This window comes from Pteropus vampyrus, unplaced genomic scaffold (genome assembly GCF_000151845.1).
Source record: "Pteropus vampyrus isolate Shadow unplaced genomic scaffold, Pvam_2.0 Scaffold44, whole genome shotgun sequence".
Lineage (NCBI taxonomy): Eukaryota > Metazoa > Chordata > Mammalia > Chiroptera > Pteropodidae > Pteropus > Pteropus vampyrus.
This window is the reverse complement of record NW_011888825.1, coordinates 7965005-7988981: the sequence shown is the minus strand read 5'-3', so window position 1 is coordinate 7988981 and position 23977 is coordinate 7965005. Positions and strand designations below refer to the sequence as shown.

Sequence of the window (23977 nt, the reverse complement as noted above, 5' to 3'; positions counted from 1 at the left end):
CTAGGGGGAAAGGGCGGTGCTCCGCGGGGAGTGCGAGAAGGGCGGGCACGCCGGCCAATGGGCGTTGCCACCCCTCCGTTGTCCCGCCCCCTGGGTCCCGGCCCTGAGCGCGGGAGCCTGGCGGGTCAGACGCCGCTGGCGGACGCGCGGTTCGGGCGCTCCAGCCATGCCCGGCGGGGCCCACGCGGCTGCCCCGCGCTCGACGCGGCCGGGGTAGGCGACATCACCGGCCATGCCGCTGGAGGCGCAGGACGCGCTGTACGTGGCGCTGGAGCTGGCCATCGCAGCGCTTTCGGTGGCGGGCAATGTCCTGGTGTGCGCTGCGGTGGGCACGTCGAGCGCACTGCAGACGCCCACCAACTACTTTCTGGTGTCCCTCGCGGCGGCCGACGTGGCCGTGGGGCTGTTTGCCATTCCCTTCGCCATCACCATCAGCCTGGGCTTCTGCACTGACTTCCACAGTTGCCTCTTCCTTGCCTGCTTCGTGCTCGTGCTCACGCAGAGCTCCATCTTCAGCCTCTTGGCGGTGGCGGTCGACAGGTACTTGGCCATCCGCGTCCCGCTCAGGTGAGGCGCGCGGCGGCCCCGAGCCCCGTTGAAGCACCGCCAAGGACCGCCCGCTCCGGGGGCAGGTTCCTGCCCTTGGGAACGGGCCAGGCTGAGGCACTCGGGGCGCTCTGAGCTCCGGTCCCAGCCTGGAAGACGCCGGCCATCCCCAGAGATGCGTGCGCCCGGGCTGCCCAGAACTTCTTGGTGCCTTTGGCCGGGCCCTGGAGGCCTCTGCTCCCCCGGAAGGGTGCGTTTTTTAAGGGGATCTGCGTAAGGACAGACAACTCTAGGGATTCCGGGGAGTGTAGACCATGGGATCCCAGCCTGCTGTGGAAACTCCGGGGAAAGCGCCACCCCCGCAGGCGGGTGTAGGCCTGGGAGCGAGAGGTTTGCTGATCCCATCTCCTCCTTTGCGGCTGTTTCCTTCCACTCCGCATCCGCGGCCGACCCGGGGCAGGAGCAGCGGCCAGACACGGCCCTGTGAGTGCTGGGGGTCTGGCGGCCCGGGGAGGTTCAAGGGAAGGTTCCAGGGCAACTTCGGACGCTGGGACTTAGCGCTGTCAGAATGGACGCTACTCACGACCCAACTTCAGAATGTACCTGGCACAAAATGAGGGCCAGGCCACCTTGGGCGGGGAAGGGCCAGTTAACTTGGGGAAATGCTACGGACAGGTGTCCCTGCATGGTTAATGTTAGCTCAGATCCCCTCTATATAGTCTTAAAAAGTGGTAAAATGCCTTCTCCTTTCACCAAGAGCTTTAGCACCTCATGCCATTGTGTAACCTTGACTATCCCTGCTGTCCTTGTCCCAGCAGGCTGGGAGAGTACCGCCAGGATTTCAGAAAACTGGAGAACTTACTGGTCCTCTCTCCAGCACTGGGAAAATGTAAGGATTCAGGGTATGGAGCCGCCAGCAACAGGATTGGAGCCCCAATTGTAGATGACCAAAGAATTCGGAGTTAAGCTCTTGAGAGCAGGAGTGTCAGGGAACCTTAAGGCTTATTGAAAGTATGCTCTGCTTTGGTGGCTGGCTCCTTTGGCATTTCCGAGTTAGGTGAACTTGGATCTCTTTGGGTTTGGGGCTGAGACAGGGAACTGAGTCACAGGAGTAGGAGGGAAAAGAAAGAATTATTTTACTGAGTGCCAACTCAGTGAAGCAATTTATATTAAACTTACATCCTTTAATCCTTGCAGTAATTCCAGAGGGTACTGCTAATTGCATCTTATAGATGAAGGGATGGAAGCTCAGGTGCATCTGGAATGAGTGTTGGAGCCAGGCCTTGAACTCAGAGCTGGCACCATATTCCCACTGTGCCATCAGGCTGACTTACAGGGCTATGTGTGGCATCAGTGGGCAGAAAGAGTATTGCCTGCCATTTCTAGAAGTGGATCTTGCCTGCAATAAATTGGTGGTTCTAAGAGAAACGTGTTTGAGGGAATTGACCATGACAATGCTCCCAGAAGCCTTTGTAGCAGGCAGACATGTTGAGCCTGTTCCCTGTGGGTTGTGTCCTGGGTCCCCATCTGAATAGGAACCTCCTGCTTGACTGGGCTGTGAGCCTGATCTGCATGTCTGGGCCTTTTCCATGTGCTGCTGCCCTTGGCATCGGACCAGGAGGCTTCATGCATCCTATCAGGTGTGCCAGAGCCCAGACATTTCCGAGGTTTAGGGCGACATGGCACACTCTTCTCTCTCGAGATCTCTTTCCTGCCTACTGGTCCTCATGTTCATTACTTGGTGGGCTTTTGGACTGTTTGCATCCAACAGGTACTCACAAGCCCCCACCCTTGAGTTGCCCATATAACGGAAGCCCCATGGGCTTGCCGCTGGCAGAGGTCCAAGGAGACCCCAGCTCAATAGGAGTTACCGGAAGAATCTCTTGCGCCCCATGGAGTAGGAAGTCCCATAAAAGTTTAAAATTGTTAGTTTTTGTCCTGGTTTGTTGCTGGGTGGAGTCTTGAAAAAAAAATGGGTGTGGTTGTGTTAAGAGGAAAGAAACATGAATTACAGGCCCCTAACTTCTCCTTTGCCTTTGCTAAGGCAGGAGATGAGTGTAGGGGTAGGGAGGGAAGAATGCTTAGTGGAGTCATCACGAAGCTTGTCCCATCCCTGCCTTCCTGGCCTGCCCACATGAGTTTAGAGGTCTGGAAGAGGTATATGCAAGCGGCCCCAACTTCCTGTCCCAGGAAGATATGAGCATTTGACCTATCCCTAGCACTCACCCCTACTCTCGTGAGTTGGAGAGGTGTACAGGTTCTCAGGGCTCCTGAGCCCTCCTGGGGGCTGGTACCTATAAGCAGGCTAAAATAAAGATTATAGCCCCCCACCCACACCCCATTCCCCGCCCCACTCCGCTCTATGGAATTAGAATCTCTAGGATGGAGTGTGTGTGTGATTCCAGTATCAGTATCTTTAACTGGGGACTTCTGGTCCCACTAAAGTTTGAGAACATTCCTGGAGTCAGGAAAACTTGAGGCTCCCCTTCACTTCATTGACATGGGCTGGGAGCCAGCTCTGACTTTGGCTCCAAGGCCCTCCTTGGAGTTATGGAACTCCAGGTGGGAGTAAAGTGAGAAGTGCCCTGTTTGGGAGGATGTGTCTCCCCTATAAAGGCAAACAAGAATGAAGGTGAGGTCCAGGGAATGAGGTTAAAAGCAGTCCTTGGACATGCCATAGGTTCCACCTAGGTTCACTGGTGTGGTAGACTTAGAAGGTATTTGTACCTCAAGGCTGAGTGCCAGGCCTATGTGGTCAGCCGTGAGCACAGCTCAAGGCCACAGCCCCCATCTGCCACCCAGTTGCCAAGGCCGTTTACTAACATGGGGAAGATTACAGTGCAGGAGGAAAGGGAAGCCTCAAGATGATGCTAGGCACAAAAATGACAACTTTGGCCAGACTTGAAAAGGAAGAATGTCCACTCACAGGCACTGCCCTTGGCCTTTGGAGTGAGGGGTATCTACAAACAGGTCTGCTTCCTCCAGTTCAAGTTCACATAATTCCTGATGTTTCTGGCAGAGGGTCCAGTCAGTGGTGCCACTGGGAATGGACAGGATTGGGGGGGTGGCGATGCATACAGCAGAGCCAGGTACTAGACTGCTGTCGGAGCTGGGTGTATGTGTGTCAGTGGTCCGGGGAATGTGTCTGCCCAGGCTGCTCCCTAGCTCTCACTTTACCCTCAGGTTGTTTATAGCAGGAACACTTTCTCCTCCCTAATCTAGGCCTGGTCCACTTCATGCCACAGCCCCAGCTGAGTTGGGATGGAGTGGGCAACTGTGTAATTTACCTAAGGGCCTTCCCTTCCCTGCTCCTTGACTCTGTTTCCCTGCACTGTGTGTTGAGTCTCCAGTAGGCTGAGGCCAGCTGTTTTCCCAGTGGGCTGAGGAGGGTGTTTTCCAGGGAGTGCTTTGTTGGCCAGATCTGTCAACATAATGGAAAGGGCGTGTTTGTCTGATCTGTCCATGGACCCTGATTCTGTCACTCTCCCTGCTCCCTTTGCCCCTTTTTCTTGGTGCCTCGCATATCTGGTCTATGAATAGATTTTTAAGACTTCTTAGCAAGACTTGGTGCCTTGGGAAAAAAATGTGGCCTCCATTTAGCTCCTTTTAGCTGATTATACTGTAGGGTGGGAGTTGGTAAGGAATTTTGAGTCTTTTCATAAGTCTTTTTTCTTTCCTTTTTTATTTTTTTATTTTTTATTGAGCTACAATTCCCATATGATCAAATTCACCTTTAATGTTGTTTTGAAATAAAGCTAGGAAGGAACATTTTCAGCTATGGGTCCTGTCCCTCCAACTCTTCCAAAGACTCCTCTCCTGGGGTTCTCCCTTCTTCCATATCAGTGTTATCTTTCTCTTCTAGATCGTTCCCATTGTAATGGGTTGAATGGTATTCCCCCCGACCCCCGCAAAGATATCCATGTTCTAATTGCCAGAATGTTTGAATATTACCTTATGGGAAAGGAATGACTATTTCCTTATATGGATCTTGAGAAGAAGAGCTTATCCTGGATTAAATGGTAGCCCCTAAATACAATCAAATCCTTATAAAATAAACATGCAAAGAGAAAGGAGGAGGCTGTGCAGAGATGGAGAGACTGGAGGGATGTGGCCACAGCCAAGGAATGCTGGGGCAGCCACCAGAGGCTGGAAAAAGCATGGAATGGATTCTCCCCTAGAGCTTCTGGAGGGAGCATGGCCCTGCCGACACCTTGATTTCCAGCTTCTGGCTTCCGGAACTATGAGAGTATAAATATTTTAAACCACCAAGTTTGTGACACTTTGTTACAGTAGCCCCAGGAAACCACCATTAATATATGGATATGCTTATATCAACTCTCCATCAACTGCATACTCTGTCCACTTACTGGTTCATCCTTTTTCTCCACAGTAAACTTTTCCAACAAGTCATCTAGTTTCACTGCCTCCACTTCCGTTGTCACCATAGTGTCACTGAATAGCTCCTATCAGGTCACTCTTGCATGCCCCCTTTTTTGTCAAATCTAATGGTCACTTCTTGGATGTCATTGCTCATGTCCTCTTAGCAGCTCTCGACAGCTCCCACCATGGGCCCCGTACCTCATCTCCTCCTACTCCCTCATAACCATTCTCCACACAGCTACCTGAGATTATTGGAAACTCAGATCATACCATTCCCCTGCTTAAAGTTGTGCAGTGGCACTTAGAGTAAAATATGAATGTCCCGCCCTGGTCTCAAGGCCCTGCATGATCCAGCTTCTGTCTACCCCAGCTTATACCCCTCCCTATCTTACTCACCAAAGAACAGCCATGCTGGTTCAAGTTCTTTCCCCAACCCCAGTCTTTGTACTGCCTTTCCCCACTTCTCTCAGCGAAGAGGCTTCTCTCAGTCTCCACATTTATTTTACCACTGACTCTATCATTAAATCATGTCTTTACTATGTTATGGTCTCTCTCCACCAGAGCATGAACACTATGAGGGGAGAGGCTTGGTCTTAGAGTCTAGGACCCAATGGCATGATGTCAGGCATGGGTAGGGATCCCCATTTTGGATCAATACATGAGTGACTAGGCGAAGAGTGTGTGTTATTGTGGGGAAGCTGGGACAATGTGGGGGGACTATCCAAAAAAAGACTTGGGGAGGGATGGCAGATCCCAGTAATCGGCAGAGCTTTCTCCTGAAATGTCAGAAAAAAGATGGTCCAGTAAATTTTGGTGAAGAAAAGAGGGGAAATAGGGACACCGTCTTCTGAAAGGATCTCTCACAGGCTTGAGGAGAAACGGGGCAGAGAGACACTCAGAAAGCCAGCAGGTGCTCTATGCGAGAGCTGATCCAAGGACAGTGCTGCAGATGCTTTGGGAAAGGCCCACAAGTCCTGGCTTCTGGCTCTCATGCACCGTCCTGGGGCCATCCTGTTACCTACATAATGGATATTGCTCTGAGGACTGGAGAAAAAGTCACCTGACCCTCTCAGAAGGAGGGACTTGGGTGTTGCTCTGTTATTTACCCTCCACTGTTAGCATACACTCATCTCAATTTCACCTCCCAGCCTGGAGCAATGACTAAACCAGCTGCAGGTGCTGCAATTTGCTGTGGCTGAGCCCATGTCCATATATGCTGACGGGAACCTCCAGCCCAGGAATTTGTTCCTGGGCAGTTTAGTTCTCCACTGGGTACACACATGCCTAGGCAGAGGCTGAGGTCTGGTCTGTTCTGGTCTAGTCTGGTCAGTGAGGCCCTCAAGAGCTGACTTAGAACCAGGTGTGAACCAGGATAGTCCAATCTGAAGGGTTCCTAGAGTCTTGTTCCCTGGTTGAGGGTAGAGTCCAACCAGCTGGACGGTCATGCAGGAGCACCTGAGAGTTGCAGGGCAGGGGAGATGAAGGCAGAGTTTGTGAGCACTCAGGGTTGTGAATGGGAACACAGGGCTCCTCCTGAAGGGTGGTAGAGGGGTCTACCAGTCACCCTGGCTTGCCTGGGGACTTTGGCCTGGAGTTGATCACAGAAGGCAGTGAGATTTCCCAGTGACTAGGAGCTCCTCTGCAGATCAGGCCACAGCATGTACTGCTCTGTGTGCCTGGAAGGGTGGCAAGCCTGGCCTCAGCAGTGTTTCCACAGAAATGAAAAGCACAGGTAGTTGTCTTTGATCATCTGAAGAATGAGCCTGTGTAAAGGGACAAAAGTTAACATTTTCCACGTGACGGATAATCTGCGCTCCCTTCCCTGTAATGGTGTGCCCAGGGTTTCCTGCCTCGTGGGGCCCTCCTGGACTGACAGTGGCAGGACCGGTTATTCTGTGGGACCCAGGCTCTGTATCTCACTGTTTTGACCTGTCGGCTTGTAATCACAGTCGCAGGGACAGATATGAGGAATTATGTTCTCAGCTACTCCGGACATTAGAATTTTTAATACTGTGAACAGCAGCCACACTTTTGAAGCCTTTTCTGTGTGCCAGGAAACTTACATGCCTCATCTTGTTTAACCTTTACAACAACCTTCCAGGGGCAGATACTACGACCTTCCCTATTGCTTCCCAGATGAAGAAACCAAGGCTCAAAGATTAGCCCAGGGCCACATAGAAGCCAGTACTGGGTAATCCTGTCTTCCCAAGAGCCCTTAGCCAGCTTGTAAATAGCTGAAGGGAAAGGCTCTAAGCACCATGGTCATCCAAAAACACCCACTAATGAGTGGTCTTTTCTAGGAGCAGATGAGTGAGGACACTAGCAAATTGTGATTGGGACCCTTTAAAAATTACAAAGGACAAAGAAGACTATAGGTATATAGTAATTTATAGCGAAGTGAGGAAGAAGAAAGCTATACATACCATGGCCGGTGTGCATGATATGTCATAGAATGTAACTGGGACCTGTGGAGGATATCTTCCTGCCTCCTTTCTTCGGATGGGGGAACTGAGGCCAAGCATTTTCCTAATGCTTAAGCTTCATTACTGACCTTTGGCATTGGGCTTTAGACATGGTTATTCTTCCCTCAGGGGATTAACAGGTTGTGCTCTTGATCCCTTGAAGCTAACAGCCTAGAGACACTGCCATTGGTGGCAGGATCTTAATGGCAAATAGCAAATATACCTTCTTTGACAGAACTAAAGTTGAGAACAGAATGTCACAGGCTCCAGAATGGCCTTCTAACTCAGTCTAGGCTGAGGGGGAGGGAGTGCTTTTTCTAGAGAGTTGATGCTTGTAGTTTGTGTATGGGATAAGTGGGAGGAAAGAGCATTCTGAACTGAGGTGGAGCATGTTTGCAGGAGCAGAGTGGGAAAGCTACAGTTTTGGCTTCACAGCCTTGGGTGTGGGCCGGGGGTCTAAGAGCAGGCAGATCAAGGAGGGCCTAGACGCTTGCTAAGGAGTTTGGGTATAGTCCTCAAAGCACTGGTAAGTCCATGGAAGAGGTTGTTTTGTTTTTGTTTTGACTTAGAAGTCAACCAGTGTGCATAGAAGTAAATATTCGAAAGTGCAGAAGGGTATAAAAGGAAAAGTGGAAGTCTCCCCTCTGTTGCCCCTCACTACTTCTTTGCAGGGCAGCCCCTGCAGACTGCTTCTGATGGCATTTCTTCTGAGGGTCACTCCTCTCTCTGTGGCAACACCTGGACTTGTGCTGTCATCTTTAAACAGAATCTGTTGACTCCACCATGTAACAGGAAGATTGCAGCTCATGCAATCCCTCATCCCAGCCCTGCTCTTGCCAATTTTTGTTATATAGTATTTTTATTTTTTTTCTGTGGATCATATTTCAGCCTCTACTTCTAATTCCATGAATTGTAGGCAGTATTTGTTAACTGTCATGAAAACTGAGGGAAAGTATATTATCACCGTCCCTTCCACATCTCTGTGCCTTCTGCTATCAACTGTATCATTACTTTTAGTACACTGCCTACCCAATAGAAGTTTTACTTTCAAAAAGGTAATTCATGCTGTTGTAAAGAAATTGAAATCATATAGAAGGGTAAACTGTGAAAGTAGTCACCGAGCTCTGATCTCTGGATTCCTAATTTGCCTATTAAAGGCAACCACCGTTTCTTGTGTTTTTTTCCTACACAAATTATGAAATGAATACATTTATATTATACCATTACTTTTATACTGTCAAGGTTAATACTATTTACATTTTATTCTATAACTATAAGACAGTTTCCTGAACTTTGTAGAGAGTATCTGAAAATTGCAAACGGATTAAGGGCATTTATAAAGTTTTACTTGTGTATTCCTTATTCACCTCAGAACCCAGTAGTATGATTGGAGTAGAAAATGCACTCCTGTCACTAAACATATGTTTCTCAAGAAGCCAGTTCTAATGACCAGGTCAGGTGGATTCTATTTTTAGGTGCTATCTACTGCTCAAAATTATACCACGTTTTAGTCTGCTTCATATATTTGGATTGTGATTTTCTCATTAGGAAATTAAAAGGAAATTAAAGGAAGAACATGGCTTCCCACATCCTTATGATGATCCAGCTTCTTCATCATCCTCATTGCTGACTGTCCTAATGTGCCTTTTAAGTGTGCTGAACAACTGTCAGTTGTGACTTCATCATACTCTTGGAGTTGTTCTACTATTTCTTGCATTCCATGTTTCCTTTCCTCTTTCTGGGATACATATTTGTTTGTTTGTATATACATCCTTTTCAGGACATGGGAGATAAACTTTCTTGGTTTGTATATGCCAAAAATGTTTTTATTTCTCACATGTGATTGGTAATTTGACTGGATATGATTCAGAAGTTTAAAGGCACTGCTTTAATACTCAGTGTTGCTCAAGAAGTCAGATGCATATAATAGTCTTATCTGTAAGTTGCATTTCTTCTCTGGAAGCCTGTGGGATCATCTGCTTTTGCTTGGTGTTCTGAAAATTCATGAGGTTGAGTTTACATATTGACTTCAGCTTTTTCCTTCATTGGGGATGGTACTTCTAGGTGAACTTCTCCAATCTAAAGACTTAAGTCTGTCTTCAGTTCTAAAATTTAAAAAATATGTATTTTGTTGGTTATTTCCTTATCTCCATTTTCTCTTCTTTCCTTCTGGGATTCTTAATAGATTGGTGGATACTTCCCCTCCTCGATTGATCTTGTCTTTTAAATGTTCTTTGATATACAAATTTTCATTCTCTTCTGGAAAAGTTCCTTGACTTTTCCCCCCTAGTTCTTCTATTTTTTTTTATTTTGGCTTTCTTTTTTTTCTTTTTTTTTTATTAACTGTAAGGCAAACATTATTCAAGGGAGGATATCGAGATAGGTGTAGAGACCATTACAACGGGGTTTTGCAGTGGGTGCCCTATTTTAGTTTTGATTTAAGGCTAAAAATTTACAAATTTTTGAAAAACAGTTTTTAGATTCACATGGTTCAGATTCCTTCATGTAGCACAGAGCGTATATAATCAAAACTCTTTCTCCCACCCCATCCTCCATCACTAGGTCTCAAGCTTCAGCTTTAGGAGAGGGTGGGAGGTGGGAATAAATGCCTAGCTCCATGGTAGATGGGAGGACAATGGCTATATGGATGAGGGAGCCCACAAAGCTAGTGCACAGGTAGTCTTCCCCTTGATTTCTGTTCCTCTTCTAAATCTCATTCTAGAACCTGCTGTCTGCTAGACTGGAGCCTTTCTTCCTGGCCATCCCTGTTTGATTTAGGGCTTCATGCCCCATCCTGAAGATCCTATCTGCCTTCTAGTTTCTAGAAACTCATCAAAATCTTCAATTTGCTGATGTCACCCTCCACTCCCATTTTTAGGATGGTTGTGAATTCATTTGCTTTTGTGTTTCTCTACTGCCATTTCAATGTGATTTTCTGAGAAGTGATAATTAGGTGGGACCTGGCAGGCCAATGTAGAACTCTAATCAGGAGTTTAATCTGGTTAGATTTGCATTATAAAAGTCATTCTAGTGGACAGCAGGGAGGATAGATTGGAGGGGACAAGATTATGTAGGGTAGCCAGTTGTCATCCAGATGAAAAGGAAGAAGGCATGACCAAGGCAGAGGCCATGAAGATGGAGGCAGTTCACTAGAGATATTTGAGACGTGTAAAATAAGAACTTCTATACCAGGGTGAGTTGATATCTAATGCCAGCCAAAGGGTCTTGCAGAGATTGGAGCAGAGGGGCCACAGGTAAAGCCACTTAGCCAACCAAGAGACCAGGACAGGAAGGAATCCTGATAACCAAGGTTGGACTCTGAAACCACAATCAGTGAAGGACTAGAGACATGGCTGGTCAGGGCCAGCTGGAGGGGAGTTTACGGGTATGAAATGTGCAGTGCCTAGTCAGCCTGTGTGATTGACAAGTGTATCTGTATTGACACCACATGTTGCATGGTGTGCGTGTGGCTGGAAGATGGGATCATAGAGGACAGGTTCAAGAGGACTAGCTGACTAGGTTGGATGTTGGGCATGATGGAGAGGGGAAAGTCCAGGGTGACTCCTAGATTTTTTGGCAGCTGGCTTCTGCCACCCTAAATACACAGGGGCTTTGGGAAAGTGTTGCACAGGTAGTGTTTAAGGTGCCTGCAGGTTGAGCGATGCAGTAGGTAGCTGAGTTATAGAGTAGGTGGTAGAATTTGGAGTTTGGGGCTGGTCAGTCCTTCTTCCCAAAGCAGCTTTCTGTGTATGACATCTCGATTTCCAGTGCTGATTCAACACCACTGCCCAAATCCTTTTTTTTTTTTTTTTTTTAATGTAGAAAACGACAAAGCTTTATTGAAAGATATTACAGAACAGGTCCTGTCAGTTGCACTTCTTAAACCTTCTCAACAATTACCTCTTTTTGTCCCATCTCTACTTTCACCCTATTCCAGGATGCCAGTCTCCTAATTGATCTCTCTGCATCCATGCTTGTCCTTTTAGCCTATTCTTCACATAACAGCAATCTTTCTAAAACAAAAACCTGATTGCACCTCCTTCCTTTACCTAATACTTCCAGTGCCTTGGGATAAGCTCTCAACTCACTGGCTCTAGTTCCTTCATCCTGCTCCTTTCTCCTTTGTTTCTCTGCTCTGGCTTCTCAGGACCCCTCTCAATTCCAGGAACTTACTGAGGTCAGGCCTTTGCACATGCTAGTTTCTGCCTGAAATATTCACTACCTGCTGAATCTTCTGAATTTTCGCCACTCTCTTTGGAAGGCACCTAGAAGTCCTTTGCAGCTTTCTACATGCTTAGAGTTATTTTCTTAATTATTTTGTAATTTGTTTAAGGTTGCCTTCTCTTCTCCATTATAAGTGGGGGTGGGGCTCATGTTTTTCCCTCATTATCTCCAGTACTTAGTCCAGTTATTAGCTTCCAACATATTTAGAAGTTGGAAGTATGTGTCTGTATGCATGTGTCTACACACGTGTCTGTGTGTGTGTGTGGGGGGGGGTGCATGTGGGTAATGTTGGGGATTAGCCCTAATATGGATGAGCTCATTGCCTAGACATGAGAAGCTGAAGGAGGGTGTCCTCAAGACAGATGGTGGTAGAAAAGGAGCCCAAAGGAGACTGTGGAGAGGTAGGAGAAACTGTAGAGGTAGGAGAAAAACTAGACGGGCTTCACCAAAACCAACAGGGAGAATTTAGCAGGTTACAGAGGGATAAATTAGCTCTTAAATTTGGCATTTTCAGAAATCATTAGTAATCTAGTTTTTTAATAGCAAGGACTTTTTAAAAGATTACAAAATGAATGCAGAGTGTGTCTGTGTGTATATACATACATAAGCACATACACATTGCATTCATTTGTAATTTTTAAAAGTCCCTGCTATTAAAATATATACATATATACACATATATATACACACACACATACATATCTGTGTCCATTTGACTAATCTAATGTGGTCTGTGGTTTCAGAATGAATGGATCATTCTAAAGTAGTGTTTTTTTCCCACAGCTTTGCAAAACTAATACAACGAATTCTGTATACCCTTCACTTAAATACACAAATTATTCATATTTTTGCTACATTTGCTTTCTGTCATACACACAAAAAAATTATACTCATGAATTTTAACAGTGATACTATATTCAGATGTCCCCAGTGAGCCCCATCACATTCTTTACAGTTTTTTTTTTTAAGCCAGGTTCCAGTAAAAAGTCATGTATGCATTTAATTCCTTTACTTTCCTTTAATCTGATAGTTCCTTGATCTTTTTTTTTTTTTTTCTTTTTCAAGACAGTCACATTTTTGAGGAGTCCAGGTTATTTGTTTTACAGGAAGTCCCTTAATTTGGATTTGGTCATTTATGATTAGATTCATGTTAAACATTTTTGGTTATTTTATGTTGGAATGCTATCTACATGATGTTGTGTCCATTTCAGTCCATCACAATGTCAATGTGTCCCATTGTTGGTATGTTAAATCTGATCACTTGGTTAAGGCTGTCTGCTAGGGCTTGTCACTGTAAAGTATGTTTTCCCCATTGATGATTCATATCTGAATCAGTTACTTACTACTATGGTAATTTTCTTTTTTCTCATTCCTTCCACCATTACCAACTGGCATTCTTCTATAAAGACGGTTTATCTTTTACCTGCTCTTCCTGAAATTATTTTTTAAATATTAGTATGGACTTATGGAATTTTATATTCATTAAATGTGTTATAACTTATTCTTGTAATTTGTTTTGATGCCCAAATTTGGCCAATGGGAGCCTATTCGAGTTCACTTCTGTTTGTGTTCCCATCAATTTTTTGAGCACTTCCTTACTTTCTGGCACAGAAAGGTTTTTCAGACTTACACCGTTTTCCGGCTTTGGAATCAGCCATTTCTCCAAGAAGCCTTGTTTCCTTTCAGTAGAGAATGGTACTTAGAAACCAAGATTTGGCTAGGTATGCTCATTGCTACTGGAGCATCATTTCTTGTAGGCCCTCACAAAGAACAGAGCTAGGAGATTCTTTTTTAATAATGAGTTGGAAGAACTCTTGCTTACAGTAGATGCCATCTAATTATTGAGTTGGGATGACTGGGTTAAATAAGTCTTCATTCAGCAACTATCACAGTACTTAACTGGTTCAGGAAAAAATCATCAATAGGTGCTAAAACTCATTGGTGAAAGTTTGATGAAAAGCAAGATATTTACAAAGTTTCACGGTATTTACAAGATATATACTGATTACAAAGGGAAAAATAGTTACAGTGGAGAAACCTGGTAGCCAAGTGATCAAAGTTAACATCACCAGTAATGGGACATACTGATGTCTTCTTCTTACTAGTTGTTTGTGTATGTGGAAGCTGATGATTATGACAATTAATGCTTATCTGAATCAGTGTGTTTTAACCCCAGTCATGGAAAGGTACTTTTTTAGGGGGAGGACAAGGTAGCTTTTACTTCTCTGGTCCGGTTTCAGGCATTTGCCTCTCAAAGCTCTTTTTTTATGTGGAGATCAGAGTCTAGAGCCCAGCTATTTTGGGCTGTCTCTGAGTGCTATCTGATATATGAGACCAAAATATGAGACTTGCCAAAAAAAAGCCTTAAAGGTGAACTCTGGGACACCTAATCCTGGCCCCCACTCTCAATCTCTATGAGTTAAATCATTATCAGATCACCCCTCTTGCCATAGTAAGCTGGTGGGGAGTGCTGCCAACTTTCGTTTCTGCTACTTGCATTCCTCATCCATTGTTCTTGACTGTGAAGGACAAGTGGCATCTCTTCTAATCGCCTTTCATGTGGCAGTGGACTCAGCTCAGGCCCCAACTAGGTTTATCACTGGATTCAGCTATATCTGAACTTGCTGGAATAGATTAGAACCTCTCAGGAGCCAGAGTAGCTGACGGTTCTAGCCTCCTCAGAACTCAGCCTGAAGGTGAGCTCTGGTGACCACAGGTAGTTATTTAGTGGGTAAGCAGGCACTGTCCTTTCCTCAGACTGCCCTGCAGGCTAGAGCTATGACCGTTTCAGACTGTAGAAACAAGGCAAATTGCCTTCAATATATTTACCACAAATAGCAAATGAGAGAACTTCTTCCCACTCCCAGATCTGAACTTCATATAAATAGAACCAAACAGTATCTATTCTTTTTGTGTAAGAATGGCTTTATTTGTATCTTAAATGTTTGATAGAATTCATCAGTGAAGTCATGTGGGTCTTAAGTTTTCTGTGTGGGAACGTTTTTGGTTATATATTGTTTCTTTAATAGATACAGAAATACAGTGCTATTAAAATTTTCTTTTTCTTCTTCTGTCCATACCAACTTTTAAAAAGCCCTGTTTGGTTCCATGAGAAATCTGAAAAATGGGAAGCAACTACTCCGCATAAAAATTTCCCTTATACAGGTAGCCTCACGTGAACTATATAGCCGAAGCTCTAGACACATTTACATATCCCATGCCTTGTTTTGTTTAGAGCTACCAAGTGGGTGTTAAACATGTATATGTGATTAAGAAGCCAGATTTCTGTTCCCTTCTTATAAATTCTGGCTTTCATTCAGCATTTGCTGGCCAGGCCATGTTAAGTGTTTTGGATATGACAGTGAACAAGATAGAGTCTGTGCCATTAAGGAGCGCATGATTCAGTAGAAAGAGTCAGAAAATGTAGTTATGTGGGAGGTTCATGGGAGGGGTGCTGTGGGAATCACAGGGTGCCATGGGAGCACAGTGGAGTAGTTCAGTACAAACTGGTCTGCTTCCCTGTGAATTTCTGTATTGTGACTAGTGTACATGTGATAGGTATAGGAGAAGGATGTTGGTACAATGCAGACAACTGCTTTGGTTCATCTATGATTTTGTCTAGGCAAAAAGAGCTGGAATAGTGAGAACAGTGTCATGGTCTTTTGACAGTAAGGAAAAAGCTCTTGGTTTGACTGCTGTGCAGTAGGAGCCCATTTGGGCACCCAGAAAGGAGGAAAAAAACGCTGCCTATACCTGGGCCTCCTTCCTCATCCCAGCCTGTTGGTCTCGATTGTGGCAGGCCACACTGCCACCATGCCCAACTTAATAACTGTCCCTTGGCTCAGTACTCGTCTTTCATCTGCATTGTCTTGGCACTTATCAGCCTTGCTCTAATTAAAGTTTTGCCAGGATTTTCATTAGACTTTTTTGGAACATTTTTAATATTCACTGTGGCAGCCTCCAGCCCTGCTGAACTGCCTACCTGGGTGGTCTAAGGTATTTTTTTACTGCTCTAGTTAAAAAATTTTGTAGTTTTGAGTGGTCTGTCCTAACCCCATTTGCACATAAGTCCTGTTATGGGCAGTTTTGGAGAATATGAGGTTTTCTAAGAACGTATACATTGCTTTATAGCAGAAATGTCTGTATTACAGAGGAATGAAACTTGTGAGCTAGATGGACTATAAAGAAAAGTCCCTAAATAAACAATTTTAAGAAGCCACGACAGAACTCATGTGCATTTACTTAGCAATTTGTATTTATAAAGTGCTTTGTACATATTATATCTGTGTTAAAAGCCCCAGCATGGAGGTGGGTTCTGCAGCCACCATCGTCCCCATTTTTCTGATGCCAGAGTTCAGACTCTATCCACTTCTTGGCTTGACTGTCCAGGCTCCATGTCACTGCCCAGAGTAGCTGCCCTGAGAGCTGAGAATTCTGATTTCTATGGCTGAGAAGGTGGCCTGGTCTCGGCTGAGGACTGCAGAGCCAGAGGAGAAGACCCTGCCCCAGAAATAGGGCAGCAATTGTTATGCAGCACTTGGCATTTCCCTCTCATTATGTAACCTCAGTGTCCACACTGTTCTCTTTTGTTGATTCCCTCCATGTGACTGTTACTCTATTAATCTCCTTAGCTAATGAGTCCCTTATATGGAGAATGGGTAGATCACAGCACAGCTCCATGCACAGCAGGGGCATAGCCCCTTCCTAGACCATGGACTTTCTTTTCCTAGAACACCCCTTTTGTGTGGGCTGGAATTGTTCCTGTTTGTTTGGAATAATAAAGCGGCCTATGTTTCCTTTATTCATTTCTACATTGCCTTTCATTTACTTCTCCTACACTTGGGGAAGATGTCTGGCTTCCTTGGCCTTACTGCTGTGCTCAGTGCTCTCCACAGAAGAGCACGGACTGGCATAGGGGCAGATGTAAGAAAGGACATGGTTCTGCCTTTCAAGAATGTTGTGTACACACAGACCAACACAGACACAGACACAGACACACAGACACACAGACACACAGACACACAGACACACACACACACACACACACACACACATGTTCTGAGAGCCGCTGGTACTCAGGGAGCAAGGCGTGGTGTCTACAGGCAAGAGGTGGGGCCAGGGAGGGAGATGGGCATTCAGGGAAAGGACAGAGGCACAGCTGTAAGTGGAAAATGAGAGAACATGGCGGGAGGTTACCAGCACCCACGTAAGACTCCAGAGACCCCAGGGGTCATCCTTTCTGGCATCCTGCTCAGTGCAGGGACACTTATCTCTTTCTACAGCATCTGTGACTATCTCCCACCCTGTGCCTGGGCCCAGGCATGGGTCTTATAGATACTGACTATTCTGCCATTATGGAGTTGGAGCTCCAGTGCTAAAAGTACTTCTGTCTTTGTTGCCCATACTTCTCCTGTGGGTCTGGTTGTGTCCTTCAACAGAATAAAGACTCTCTGTTGCCTTTTAAGGACTGCCAACGAAAGGGTAGCAGATGCCTCTTCCCTCAGGTCTCCAATTTCCATGTGACCAGCTATAAATGGGGTGCTCCCTGGAACTGGCAAGTAGCTTTGGCAAGGTCAGACATGTCTGGGGAAGAAAGTGAAGCAGCTGACTTAAGGCTGGGCGACCAAGCAGAGAGGGAAGCTGGGATTTGTGAGAAGAGCCCTAGTTTCCTGAGCAGGAAAATGACTGCTTTTGGCAATTAGATTGGGTTCGTGTCCTGACTGCAGTTTAGGGACAGTAGGCCAACAATTTAACCTCTGTGAGCCTCTGAGATGTGTTTCCACATCTGTAAACTGGAGATAGCAGCTCTGACCACATGAGGCACGGTTTGAGTGAGATATATAAGCTAGTAGCTTAGTGTCTCCAAAATTTGGCATTTGGTCATATAGTTCTAAGGCTGCTAGAATGGGAAACTATCTACAAATTTGGAGGAATTTAGGAAGAACTTGTTTTAGACGAAGAAATGGATAATGGATGATGAACTTTTTTACTTAAAGTTTCATATACCATTAGTATATTAAAGATGAAAATGTAGACATGAGTTGGATATTTAATACTTTAGCCAAGTATTTCAGGTACACGGAAAATTAATTCAATTAAATTTTCAATCCCACAATGCTCTATATATCAACCCCTGGCTGATTAGACTCAATGTCCCACCTCGCTTTCCCAAGTTCTGTGCTCTCTGGGATATCACCAAATCCCTACGTCCTCAACCTCTTCTCTGAATGTTCCCTCCATGACCCGGCCTTGGCTGAGACCTGCCCCTTCCCTCAAGGACACTACTTTCCTTATTGCATCCTGGACGACAGGTGGGAACTTGAGCTAGAGCTCTTTTTCTTGGTTCTCTCTACTCTCCTTTCCAGAGTAGTATCCCCTTCCCTCCTGCAAAATACCTGAACCTTTGAAGTTCCCATTGTCCAAACACACTGCTCCTCCTCTCATTGCTACCATCTCCCCTACCGCTGTCATCATTTCTGCTGACTGCAACAGCCACCCTGCTTGAGTGTTCTGCACCCTGGTCTCAGTTCTTTCATCTCCTCAGTCTCTCTCTCACTCTTCCTCACCTCCGACTCCCATGGTCCAGCCTGCACCTTGTTAAAAGAAGCCATGCCACCCACAAAAATCATAAAGGCCATCCCACATTTTTCTAGCAAGCTCCCTTTTCCACTTCCTGAGGCAACAACTCGAGTGTCTTAGCTTTCTTTTCTTCAAGTAATGACTTTCTTCACACTTGTCTGGGGTAATAACAGCTCTCAAAGGAGATGCTGCCTTTATCTTCTCACTACCCAATCCTCACCCTCCCTGCATTGGTCCTGTTCTTTCCTCCTTCTGCCATGGCAGAGAAGAGTACCTCCACATGTGCCCTGGGCTCTACATCCTCCCACCTCCTCAGATTCTTAGATTCTTTAGTAATCTTGCCTTTTTTCTGCATTTACTCTCTACTGATCATTTTCATCAGGATAGTAACATCCACCATTCTCTTGATCTTAATTTCCTTACAACTCACTCTTTCCTTTAACACAGTTTCAGTATTGATTAAATATTAATACATCAGAGGAAAAAGCCCGAAGAATTGCCCTTGAGTCTTCATCTTCCTATATCCAATTCATTGGGAACTGTTGGTTCTGCCTCCAAAGTGTGTATCTATTTGCACCATCTTTGCTATCACTCTGGTCCAAGTCAACATATTTTCTTGAATAGTTTCCTAACTAATCTGCTTTCCTTTTTGCTCACTTAAAATCCAATCTCTCTGAGCTTTATAAAACATAAATCGTTACCATTTCCCTGCTTAAAAACTTTTAGTACTTCCCATTGCACTCTGAATATCAAAATCCGGATTCCTTCCTATGCTTCTGAGCTGGCCCCTGCCTCATCTTTCAGGTTCATTCACATTTCCTTTTGCTTCTTTAGGAAAGTAAAATCCTATCCTATCTGAAAGCCTTACGCATTCTGTTCTCTCTTCCTGGAATGCTCTTCTTTCCATTTTTCAATTTTTACTCCTTCTCAACCTTTAGCTCTGCTTAAGAAATCTTCCGAAACATCCCAGGCCCAAGATTTTCCTGTTTTTGACTTATCTGTATTCTGTTTGTTCATTTTGGTTTGGCGAAATTCATTCTGATTTGTAATTACACATCTGTGTGTTTACTTACTGTCTCTTCCATTAGCTTTACAACCCATGAGGACTGTAATTATGTTTCTAGTGCCTAGCATAGTGCATAGTACAAAAGAAGAACTCTGAATGATATATGAACCAATGAGGAAGAAAGGCTGTGATAGGGATTCAGAGAAAGTTGTGACCAGCTGCTTCACAGATGAAATCAGCTGCTTTTCCTTATCTAAGACAGTTTAGCATAAAAGTAGTTTTTCGCATGTGCAGGATATAGCAGTTTTGATAAGTTCTGATGTGTGTGGGCTCCAGTTGTTGTTTTGAACTGTAGCGAGAAGCCACCCTTTGTGATCCCTCTGTGTACAGAGTACTCCATATCTATTATTGCTTTTTAAAAAAGTAAAAGGAGCAGCATAACGTGGTGCAAGGAACACAGGACTGAGAGTCCTGACTTAGCTTTGCTCTTTGGTTCTTCTATTGCCTTTGTTTCTCAAAGGCTTTGTGTCTTTGTTTCCTTATTTGTAAACTAGGAGAGGTTGGACTAAAAGAGATAAAAGTCCCTTCCAGTTTGTATGAGTATGCTTTTGGCTGCAGGTAACAGTGGCTTAAGCAATCGAGACTTTTAATTATCTCTTGAACTAGAATATGGAGCCATGATGGCTCGAGGGTTGGTATAGTCCTCAAGGATCTGGGCTCTTGGGGGTAGCTCCATAGTGTAGTGGTTAGCATGTCTGCTTTACACACAGAAAGTCCTGGGCTCACACCCTAGGTAGAGCCACGGACTGTACCCCAAGTGTGCCAGGCCCCCAAGTGCGCCAGGCCCCCGAGTGCGCAGGGGGTGCCAGGCCCTGGGTACACACTGCAAGTGTGTGGGAGGAGATGCCCCACCTTCAGAGATCCAGTCCTTAAGGGGAAACGGCAACAGAGGTCAGGGGTGGAACTGGAGGGGAGGGGTGAAATTAAAGAGGAGGAGAAAAAAAAGGATCTGGGCTCTTTCTTTCCTTCTGCCTTTGCTTTGTCTTCAGGCTTGTCCCTTTTGGTCCCAAAATGGCTGCTGCAGTTCTAGGCATCTACACAGCCTCTCAGAAGAGCATCCCAAAGTGCAAAGAGATGGGCAGGGGGAATAACTCCTCATAGGTCTCTCTCCTTTTATCAAGAAGTCAAATCTTTCCTAAGAGTACCCTAGCAGACTCCCTTCAGTTTCACTGCCCAGAACCACCTCACTATCAACCACTGACCATTACTGACAAGAGAATTTGCTTATCCCAGATATAATTCATCCCCCAGGGCTGGCCTGTATTCAGCTGTACTCAGTTAAATACAGGTGAGTCCTGTAACCAGTAGTTTCTAATCTTTTTGGCACCAGGGACTAGTGCTCCTATGAGAATCTAATGCCTGATGATCTGAGGAATACAGATGAAGCTTCACTTGCTCCCCTACTGCTTACCTCCTGCTGTGCAGACAGTTCCTAAAAGGCCACAGGCCTCAGACCCCTGCTGTAAACAACAAAGGAGTAAGGCAGGGCTGTTGAGATGGTTGCCTCACCTATCTAAAGTCCTGTGATTCTGAGTGCTTGGCCTTTAGGAGGCTGCCTTGTCATCCTGCAGGGACTAATTGCATTCTTCATTTCTTTGGTAAGGCAATGGCCAGGAATAACATTTTTTTAAGGAATGGCTTTATTTCCTCGAATGAGGAGGGAAGCAGAAATGGTTTGGAAATGGGTGGATTTACTGGCCAAGCAAAATTCAGTGAGCAGCCAAGCCCAGCAGGTCTTCTGTAGTAAAGGTCCCACAACTGAGCTGCCCACTGCTGAGGGCCACCCTCATAGGGAGCAGAGGAGACTAGGGATCACTTCCAATTATGAGGCAAGATCTCAGTTAAGTTCCTCAGCAAACTGTATTAGTTCTCCTGTCTGTCCAGGCCACAGCATCAGATATTCCTAGTAAACAGAATTTTGTTTTAAAGCTGTTCGATAATAAATAACAAATGAGGACTGTACTCACAATGGTCATATTATTAAGCATCTACTACATGCCAGACACTGTGCTAAGCCCTGGGGATACCAATGTAAAGGTCCTAGTCCTGAAGAGGTTGACATTCTCTTTGAGAGGAAATAAATGTAACAGATAAAGCAACTCTATGACAAGGTGTGTAAATGAGGCCAGAGAGTGGGAGTGGCCATCTTTGCCTGAGAGGTGATCAGGAAAGGAGGTAACCCTTGAAACAAAAACAGGTGTTCCATCCAATGTTGAGAGCAGCATGAGCCAGGAGGAACCACTGATTAGGACTGGCAGATACTGGGTATGTGGGGCTGAGGCCTGGAGGGCTCTGTGGGCCATGCTGTAAAGTACTGGCTTTATCCTGCAGGCAAAGGAAATTGGACAATTTCCATAGGCAAGTCTTAAGGTAATGTGTATCAAATTATTTCTCAATTTTTCTTCCAGAGTTTAACGAAAGATTTTATTTCCTTTACTCAATACGTTATATTGAACATATATATTATGGACCAGCTATTAATAGCTAAGGTTATAGGTTTGCTATAAACCACATATAGACTAGTTTATAGCAAAATGTCTAAAATGTATATTTTGATTTGTAGAGATTTTAAATAAGATTTAATGGTTTAAAAATTACTAAAAATTTAATATTTGCTAAGTTATTTCCCATTTTTTAAAAAATCAACTTTGCTGCTAGTAGAGACAGTTAGGGACATTGCCAAAACTCTTGTTCTCCAGCAGTTTACAGAGGTATTTAGGGACGAATCTTCCCATAATCCAAGGCAAACCTCTAGTGTATTTGTGGAAGACCAGATTCTTGCCCAGAGCCACCAGGCAGTGATGCCTGATTCCAAGGGGCTCCAATCTTCACTTCCTCAGCCTTTTGTTTAAGTGTCACCTTATCACTGAAGCTTCGACTAACCTCTTTAAAACTAGTCCCTGCCAGTTCTGATCTTCCTTACTTTTTCTTTTTTTCTACTATACATTTATCCTCCTATCATGCCCTCTAACTTACTAACTTTTGTTTGTTATTATTATCTGTCTCCCCCTACTAGAATGTAAGTCCCTTTAAAAGCAGGGACCTTTGTGTGTTCTGTTCACTGCTGTTATCTCAACCACCCAGAACAGTGTCTTATAGAAGACCTACATTCACAGGTCAGTATCTGGGTTAATTGGAAAGCACCCTTTAAGACTTCTCCACTTATTCTCAATGACCATGATTTGTCACTAAACAGAGGTGAGTTAATAAGTCAAGAATGAAAATCTTATTGAGCTTGTTAGAGCAAAGCTGTTCATGCCTGTTTGCAGGTCTTTAGTGTTGGTTTAGAGGGTAAAAGGCCATGGTGCCTTTTGAGGGTGAACCGTAGAGGCTGTTAGGAGTAAAGGCCATAAAACAATAGCAGAGGTGGGATCCTCGACTTTAGTTGTTGAGTACTGTAAACCGATGATAACAGATGATGTTCTTTTGAACAGGTATAAGAGTTTGGTCACTGGGACCCGAGCAAGAGGAGTCATTGCTGTCCTCTGGGTCCTTGCCTTTGTCATTGGACTGACCCCGTTCCTGGGGTGGAACAGTAAAGACAGTGCCACCAACTGCACAGAGTCCTGGGATGGAATCACGAATAAAAGCTGCTGCCTTGTGAAGTGTCTTTTCGAGAATGTAGTCCCTATGAGCTACATGGTATATTTCAATTTCTTTGGGTGTGTCCTGCCCCCACTGCTCATAATGCTAGTGATCTACATCAAGATCTTCATGGTGGCCTGCAGGCAGCTTCAGCGCACTGAGCTGATGGACCACTCAAGGACCATACTCCAGCGGGAGATCCACGCGGCTAAGTCCCTAGCCATGATCGTTGGGATTTTTGCTTTGTGCTGGCTACCAGTACATGCTATCAACTGTGTCACTCTTTTTCAGCCAGCTCAGGCTAAAGATAAGCCCAAGTGGGCAATGAACATGGCCATTCTCCTGTCACATGCCAATTCAGTTGTCAATCCCATTGTCTATGCCTACCGGAACCGAGATTTCCGCTATACTTTTCACAAAATCATCTCCAGGTATGTTCTCTGCCAGACAGATGTCCTCAAGAGTGGGAATGGGCAGACGGGGGTGGAGCCTGCCCTCGATGTGGGCCTGTGACCTAGCCTCTGTCTTCTTAGAGGAGAAGGCACAAATTCATAATAAACAAAGGGACAGGACATGACTGGCTGATTCTCATTGTAAAAGACAGCTACACCTCACAAGCATATGGGTTGCCTCTTTTGAGCACTTTCTTGGAGTTACGACATGTCTAGCTACTATGTACATGTTATTAGTAGGTTCCAAGGGTTGACAAATATACATGGTTCTGTCTGGCTGCTCTTACTGCGTGGATGATGCTGATAGCTTGAACAGATTGTAAAAGAATGTTTTGTTTTTTTAAAGTCTGCCTCTTTCATGGTAGAAAATGACTGAAACTATTTTACTGTGAAACACTGTGAACTATTATAATACAAATATTTTTTAAACTGAGAGGCACTGTAAAAATAAAAGTTGGGCATACTAAAAATATATACTTGTTCCCAGGAAGGTAATCAGGAAAATTAAAAGTATAATTCTTTAATCAAGAAACTACTATATTAATTTAGGGAAATGAGACTCTCATAAGTTCTTAAGGAGAATACTATCAGATATCAGTGTTGATAACATTCTTTTCCATATACAGCAAACTACCCTAGAGAAAGAAACTAGAGAAATAGGATCCCTCTTCTACCAGATTCCG

General features: G+C 44.9%; 2 protein-coding genes across 3 annotated transcripts in view; one reads left to right on the top strand and one right to left on the bottom strand.

The window, feature by feature from the left end:
- Positions 1-109: 109 nt before the first annotated feature.
- Positions 110-23751, top strand: ADORA2B (adenosine A2b receptor). The gene is made up of 2 exons (XM_011359021.2): positions 110-567; positions 22692-23751. The coding sequence occupies exons 1-2, from the start codon at positions 233-235 to the stop codon at positions 23353-23355; spliced, it is 999 nt and encodes a 332-aa protein (XP_011357323.1). The 5' UTR covers positions 110-232; the 3' UTR covers positions 23356-23751.
- Positions 4210-23977, bottom strand: part of ZSWIM7 (zinc finger SWIM-type containing 7) — a 34846-nt gene continuing 15078 nt past the window's right edge. For both annotated transcript variants that reach the window (XM_011359022.2, XM_023529994.1), the window contains exon 6: positions 4210-6689. The gene's annotated coding sequence lies outside the window, so the exon portion shown is untranslated. The remainder of the gene's footprint in view (positions 6690-23977) is intronic.

Excerpts from the sequence above, each read along its gene's own strand:
- ADORA2B (XM_011359021.2), top strand. The coding sequence starts at position 233 with ATGCCGCTGGAGGCGCAGGACGCGCTGTACGTGGCGCTGGAGCTGGCC. Across the intron at positions 568-22,691 it reads GCCATCCGCGTCCCGCTCAG|GTATAAGAGTTTGGTCACTG; the intron begins GTGAGGCGCGCG and ends TCTTTTGAACAG.